Raw genomic sequence first — 6899 nt, forward strand, 5'->3', positions numbered from 1 at the left:
GGCGAGGGAGGAGGCGGAGGGGAGGCGGCGTGGAAGGAGTTGGCGAGGGCGGAGGCGGTGACAGAGAGGGCGGCGGGAAGGAAGGAGGCGGCGGGGGAAAAAAAGAAAGAAAGCAAACACAACCCAAGGGGGGGAAAGGAAGAAAACGGACAACCCAGAGGAGGGATGGGAGGACGGCACGCCGCCACCACACAGGGATTTTCAGGAGAGGAGTGTGGTCGGCGGGCTGAGACGGGAATTCTTTTTCTCGCGATGTCTGCCCCGCCGCGGCGCCGCTCGCGCCGCCTCGCCACCTCCTCCTCCGCCGCCGCACGCCCGCCAGGCACGCCGCCGCTTGCCTGCCTCCTCGACCTCCCCACCGAGCTCCTCGAGCGCGCCCTCGCTCGCTGCGACAGCCCCGTCGACATCGCTCGCGTCGCGGCCGTCTCGCTCCTCTTCCACGCCGCGCTCGCGGCGGGGGCCATCCGCTTGTGGGCGCAAGAGCGCGGCTTCGAGCTGCCGGCGCAGCCTGAGGACGAGGGCTGCGCCGTGCGGTGGCTGTGCTATTCGGCGCTGCTGTGCGAGTCCAACCCGCCGGCGAGGGCGGCGGCAGGCCATTGGCACAGCCTCTTCATTGACGGCGAGGGGCGGCTCTCGTCGTGCGGAATGGCTGAGAGCTGGCTGCCGGGACTGCTTGGGCACGGCGAGGGTGTGACGCGGCTGAACACGCCCACCCGACTCCCGTCGATGCTGGGTGAGCGCGCTGTTAGTGTGTCGGCTGCAGACCGCCACAACCTCGCCCTCGCCGCCGACGGCAATGTCTGGAGCTGGGGCGATGCAGACTTCGGCAAGCTGGGCCACGGCGACAAGCAGCACCAGTGGCTGCCGAAGAAGATCGAGGCCTTGGCTGGCCAGCGCGTTGTCGCTGTGTCGGCTGCGGCCAATCACAGCATTGCCATCACCGCCAACGGCGCCATCTGGAGCTGGGGCGGTGGAGGCTTTGGCCGGCTGGGCCACGGCGACCAGCAGCACCAGCTGCTGCCCAAGAGGGTCGAAGCCTTTGCTGGCCAGCGCGTCGTCGCTGTGACGGCTGGATCCGTTCACAACCTCGCCATCACCGCCGACGGCGCCATCTGGAGCTGGGGCTGGGGAGCCAATGACCGGTTGGGCCACGGCGACGAGCAGACCCAGCTGCTGCCGAAGAAGGTCGAGGGCTTGGCTGGCCAACGCGTCGTCGCTGTCTCGGCTGGGACCGCTCACAGCCTCGCCATCACCGCCGACGGAGCCGTCTGGTCCTGGGGCTGGGGAGCCAATGGCCAGTTGGGCCACGACGACCAGCAGAGCCAGTGGCAGCTGGGCCACGGCGACGAGCAGACCCAGCTGCTGCCGAAGAAGGTCGAGTCCTTTGCTGGCCAGCGCGTTGTCGCGGTCTCGGCTGGAGCCCACCACAATCTCGCCATCACCACCGACGGCGCCGTCTGGAGCTGGGGTGGTGGAGGGGACGGCAAGCTGGGCCACGGCGACGAGCAGATGCAGCGGCAGCCCAAGAAGATCGAGGCCTTTGCTGGCCGGCGCGTCGTCGCTGTCGCGGCTGGACGGTTCCATAGCCTCGCCCTCACCGCCGACAGCGCCGTCTTCACCTGGGGTGAGGGCGACCACGCCTGCCTAGGCCACGGAGATGACCTGTCAAACCAGCTGCTGCCCAAGAAGATTTAGTCGTGGGCGCGGGGGCACCGGGGTGTTCCCGACCTTCACCCCGCTGGCTGCGAACGCGAACGCCGTCATCCCAGCTGCATCCGTCTGCTCGCCTCACCGAGCGACGCGCGCCGAGCCACTTGTATCAGTACACAGTGCTGAGCTGCCACGTGCAGGCCTGTGCTGCCGACGCGAGAGGCCGAGAGCTTGCTCGGGCTCGTGTCCCTGAAAACCCTGTCGCCTGTGCTCCGTCCACGTCGCGGCCTCTGAGCTCCGTCGAGTCGCCCGGGCGCGCGCGGGCAGGCGCACCGAACTTACCGGAGGGTGTTTCAGAGAGCCATCGAAAAGAATTTGCTGATCAAAATTTGCGGTGGCCCGGATCGAAAGACGAAACCTGTACTTTGGCCAACCTTCGATTGTATCCTGGCTGTGGTCCCACACCCACTGGTGTCCATCTCAGAGACCGCAGGAGGTCATGAGGGTCGATGGGAGTGCCAACCCCACAATGTGTCTAAAAACCCAGCCCAGTAGTGTCTATCAGGGGCTATTCTACACACGACTACTTGCTTGACGTGTCCCGCGGTCGCTCTCGTACACATATTTACCGCCCCCCCCGCCTCCTGCTCACACATACACATACGCTGGAGAGCCTGTCTCTCTCGAAGTTTTGTGAAGAGTAGTGAGTACAGTCGCATCGCGCATACCTGAATCGGCCGGGCCGAATAATCGCGCACTCTGCTGCACACATTCATGCCCGCGCGAACTCTGAGCCAGCAAAGGTCAGCATAAAGGCCAGGTCGAGGATGCAGAACACGGCGAGGAAGGGCAGGGCGTGCCACAGGGTGTGCCATGCTAACATCTCCTCCAGCCGCGGCGCCGCTCGCCGCGAGGCCTGCGCCGCTTTCGCCTTGGCGAAGAGCGCGAGCGCACAGCCGGCTAGCCAGAGGCTGAGCGTGGATCTCGGAACCACGAAGTGGCCGAGGAGGGAGCGAGCGCCGAGCCAAGGGCCAAAGGCGAGAAAGAGCGTGGACGCCAGCAGCGGATCCAGCTGTTTCCACACCGAGGGCCGCCCCCACGACTGCACGTCACCCAGATACGCGACAGCGCCCTGCACGACCAGCGCCATGCCGAGCGCGCACCACCACACGCCCGCGTCGTAAGATCGCATACGGTCAGCGAAGAGCAGCAGAAGCAGGCCAGCAAACGAGTAGCCACCCGCGGAGTATCTGTACGCCACAGCGAGCGGGTGTCGCGAGAAGACGTAAGGCCGCCACTCAGGTCTATCGGCCGAAGGGTCGGAGCGAACGAGGTGGAGCATGGACTCCTCGCACAGCGACAGGTACGAGTAGGCCTCGAAGACTTTTCGAAGACGCACAGCGACAGGTACGAGTAGGCCTCGAAGACTCTCCGAAGACGCACAGCGACAGGTACGAGTAGGCCTCGAAGACTCTCCGAAGACGTGTGCGATGGCCAAAAGGGAATCCACGGATAAAGAATTCTAAAGATATTGGCACGACAAGGGCGCAGACTGGCGCGGACTGGCACACACATAAAGAAAGGGAATTTTGCTTGAGATTCTTCTTAGCAGATCAAGCACAGAGCTCACACACATCACAGCGGGAGGAAAGCGGCGAGTCGCAAGTGAGTAAACTGAGGGCCCAACGTGAGAAACGAGCTTTTTTGGTGAGGGACCAAAGCGCGAAGGACCACTTTTGGGTTAGGGACCGCGAGCGACAGGTTAGGGACCGATCGCCACCGCTCACGCCAGCGGACGGCCACCATCTGTGTTATTGGCTTCGCCACCGTCCAAAGCGTGCGCAATGCGCTCGCCGACATCGAGCGAGCTCGCCTCTCCGAGGAGCGGCTTGCTGTGCGGACGCCTTCTTGTGGCTATCGTCGAGAGCGTTTTGCGTCCCGGCGGGTGGGAGAGCATGTGTCGTTTGATGTGTCACTGTGTACGTCATGTCAGTCTTGATAACAAGTACGGTCGATCCGTCAAAGCGATACACTCGTCACGATCACGTTGGACGGCTTGCACGGAGCTCTGTGCCGGCACACAGGAAGAGCCGACGGCAAGAAGAGCTCGATGGGGAGCGAGAATCGCCAAAGGTGCTCACCCAGGTTTCGGAAGTCCGCCTTGATGCGGTCAGTTCCCCCCAGGTTTGACTGCGTAGGTCGCGGAACTCGTTGAGTACTCGTAGCCTTTCTGCGCCTCCGTCTGCATCGCGTCGGCTGCACTGCGGCAAGAGCAGTCTTTTCGGAAGATATCGACGATTTTCGAGAGCCACCCGCTTGGGAGCGATTGAGCGCGTCACGGAGGACTCAGGTTCCACCTAAACCTCCTCTGACGGTTCTCGCTCCCCATCGAGCTCTTCTTGCCGTACGGCTCTTCCTGTGCGTGCCGGCACAGAGCTCCGTGCAAGCCGTCCAACGTGATCGTGACGTGTGTATCGCTTTGACGGATCGACCGTACTTGTTATCAAGACTGACATGAGGTACACAGTGACACATCAAACGACACATGTTCTCCCACCCGCCGGGCCGCAAAACGCTCTCGACGAGAGAGCCACAAGAAGCCGTCCACACAGCAAGCCGGTCGGTCGAACACGTTGCTCGCTCGATGCCGGCGAGCGCATGTCGCACGAGGCAGACGGTGGCGTAGCTAACATCACTGACGACGGCCGTCCGCTGGCGTGAGCGGCGGCGATCGGTCCCTAACCTGCGGTCCTTCACCGTAATCGGTCCTTCGCCTTCATCCCTAACCCAAAAAAGCACGATTCTCAAGTTGGGCCCTCAAACTTCCGAAAAAGAAAGCGAAAAGCGAGGCCAGCAAGAATTTGCCGGGAAGCGCGAGGAAGCATGGCAAACCTCCTTCGCACGCTGCTCCTCGCTCTCACCATCCCAGGCTCCGCACTGGTTCTGACGCCTGCACGTCCCGTCGTGCCGGTAATCACCAGCGCGCCGCGCTGCTCCACTGGCGGCCCCGACATGTTCATTGGATGATCAATGATGACCGCCGTCAGTGCCGCCAAAACGGTGCCGAGAGCGGTCCCTCCCACACCAGGCAAACGATCTCGGATCCGTGACAGCCGGCTGCTGTGTCAGGTGGTGACGGGGTCGGACCTGCAGGGCGGCGGCGTCTTCTCCTTCATCAAGGCGAAGGGTACGCCGCAAAACCGCGCCATCATCGCTTCGGTGTTTGTCGCTCTCGGCACTCTCGTTGCCAACCCCTCCATCGTGACAGCCCTTACAGCTGACGCTTCCATCAACAGCGACATCTAGAGTTGCTGCCATAGGGCACGGCTGGCGCGCCCGCTTGAGATGCTTGAGACCTGCCATCATGATTCAGTGCTCTCGAAAAAGCCGCGCGAACGCCGGCAAGAGGCGCTGAGGAGAGACGCAGGTCCATGCCACGCAGGAGGCGCCGCCAATTTCGTAGATTTTGTTGTGTCATTGTGTGCATTAACCAGCAATCATACGCCTCACGCATCATCGAGTAGCTCGCAGCGACGGAGACTCCTGTGGAGCGTCTCTCGCGCGCTCCCTCCCTGACTCGCTGTCGCTCCTATCTCCGCCGTGTCGCTGTCCGGGACGGTCGCGGGCGGGTCCCCGACCGCGGCCCGCGCGCCGGCGCGCCCCGGCGCCTTCTCCCTTCTCCGCGCTCTCGGTGGCCTGGCATGTGCCTCGCCGGCCCGCGCGATATCACCGCGCACGCACGCATGCGCGCTCTCCATGTGTCGCATGTGCGCACCGACTAGCACACCGCCCGCGACACATATGACGCGACAGCAGCACAGCACAGAGGGCGGAGAAGCGAGATCTTTCAATATATGCACTAAGGGTGACGAGCGCGTGTGCGGCCCTAGAGGCTCCAGTTCAATCTCTCAGACGCGAAGAATCGACGCGGGTTTGTTGATGATCTTCGTGAGCTGCGCCTCGAGGATCTCGTCGTGCTTCTGGTCGACCTTTGCGACGGGGGCGGTAGGCAGCTGGGTCAGTGCACTAAATGCTGCAGCGACCGTAGGGCTGCGCACGCGGCGAGTAGCTCTTTGGCAGGTGACAGGGCAGGCGTGGTTCGACCTTTGCGAGAGCTCGTGATTTCGCATTGCTGATCGAGGACGGCGCTTTGTACACGGCGCTCCCGACATTGCGCACGGCACCAATGACGCCACCGCGCTTCGTCGAGCGCTCGCTGTCGGCACCAGAGATTTCACCAGCTGCCGCATTGGAAGCCTCGCCGAGGTCCCGTGCTGCAGCAGCCGGTGCAGCTGCAGGCGACTCGCTCGCGCTGCGCGCAGAGTCGCCGTCGCCCGCCGAGCTCCGCGACGACTTGGAGCCCCGCAATGTTAACCGTCCCATCTCAGAGGACGTGCAAAAGACGGGTTTGTGAGCACCTCGGGGGCGGGTGCGCGCACTGAACCTTGGCCGCTTTGGGTGCAAAAGGCGGCGTACGTGCGCGTGGCAGCTGCGCCGTGAAACCGACGGACGCCTCCAGTGGGGGTGTGTTGGAGTGTGTGCGCCCGCGGAGAGAGAACGTGTGAGTCGTCCTCCGCAATGCGCGGCTGACAGTGATATCACCTGATCAATGTACAGTGGCGTGCGCAGCAAACCACCAGCAGTGCCAGTGGCACTTATAACACTTAACCAACCACACACTGTGTCCAGCTCCAGGCCCCAAATGACGTGTGAGTGAGTGTTAGAGTTGTTTGGTATTGCTAAAAATCTCTCTCTACTCTCACACTGTCGTGTGTAGTCTGTAGCGGCTAAATAACGATTTGTAAAGACGCGATAGATAGTGGATAGACCTTAGACCGCGAGCTCGAGCGGAGCGGCCGCAGGGAGGGACCGCCGCAGTTCTCGATAGGTTTCAACTGTAATACCTTTCTATCCGTCCAGGCACGGACTCACCCACTCTCCACAAGCAGTCAGCCCAGCCAGATCGTGCGCACCCTGCAACACGCTGCTCAGGGCGCCCGCCGCTCCACAAGCCCTCAAGCGTCGCGCTTACAGCACGGCGCCGCGGTCGGGCCGCGCCGCCGGGTCCGCGTCGGCGGCCACCTCCACCTTGTCGCCCGTGTCGGCGGCGGCGGCGGCGGGGCCCGAGTCACCGTGCGCCTCGAGCAGCTTGGTGAGGTCGAACTTAGGCTTCTTGAGCATCTTGACCTTGCGGATGTGCACGTTCTGCATGGGGTAGATGCCCTGGCACGCCTTCTCGATCTCCTTGC

At 63.2% G+C, this 6899-nt stretch overlaps 4 protein-coding genes across 4 annotated transcripts in view; 1 reads left to right on the forward strand and 3 right to left on the reverse strand.

Moving 5' to 3' along the window:
* Positions 1-1760: 1760 nt before the first annotated feature.
* EMIHUDRAFT_243482 (hypothetical protein) lies at positions 1761-2273 on the reverse strand (the record flags this gene model as incomplete). Its single annotated transcript, XM_005771332.1, has 3 exons — positions 1761-1915; positions 2085-2118; positions 2238-2273. 3 exons carry the CDS (start codon positions 2271-2273, stop codon positions 1761-1763), a joined length of 225 nt encoding a protein of 74 aa, XP_005771389.1.
* Positions 2274-2422: 149 nt separating this feature from the next.
* EMIHUDRAFT_243483 (hypothetical protein) lies at positions 2423-2992 on the reverse strand (the record flags this gene model as incomplete). The annotated part of the gene is made up of 1 exon (XM_005771333.1): positions 2423-2992. The coding sequence occupies one exon, from the start codon at positions 2990-2992 to the stop codon at positions 2423-2425; it is 570 nt and encodes a 189-aa protein (XP_005771390.1).
* Positions 2993-4575: 1583 nt separating this feature from the next.
* Positions 4576-5143, forward strand: EMIHUDRAFT_424888 (hypothetical protein). The gene is made up of 2 exons (XM_005771334.1): positions 4576-4710; positions 4780-5143. Exons 1-2 carry the CDS (start codon positions 4681-4683, stop codon positions 4954-4956), a joined length of 207 nt encoding a protein of 68 aa, XP_005771391.1. The 5' UTR covers positions 4576-4680; the 3' UTR covers positions 4957-5143.
* A 1535-nt stretch (positions 5144-6678) lies between these two features.
* The window catches only part of EMIHUDRAFT_316252 (hypothetical protein), a gene marked incomplete at both ends in the record, with an annotated part of 1441 nt that continues 1220 nt past the window's right edge, over positions 6679-6899 (reverse strand). Inside the window, one exon of the mRNA XM_005771335.1 lies at positions 6679-6894. Within this exon, the coding sequence (XP_005771392.1) occupies positions 6679-6894 (216 nt within the window). The remainder of the gene's footprint in view (positions 6895-6899) is intronic.

Source organism: Emiliania huxleyi (genome assembly GCF_000372725.1).
Source record: "Emiliania huxleyi CCMP1516 unplaced genomic scaffold EMIHUscaffold_389, whole genome shotgun sequence".
In the NCBI taxonomy this organism is placed as follows: domain Eukaryota; phylum Haptophyta; order Isochrysidales; family Noelaerhabdaceae; genus Emiliania; species Emiliania huxleyi.

Coding starts and splice junctions, on each gene's coding strand:
- EMIHUDRAFT_424888 (XM_005771334.1), top strand. CDS start 4,681: ATGATGACCGCCGTCAGTGCCGCCAAAACG. Junction 4,711..4,779: donor CCGTCAGTGCCGCCAAAACG/GTGCCGAGAGCG, acceptor CTGCTGTGTCAG/GTGGTGACGGGGTCGGACCT.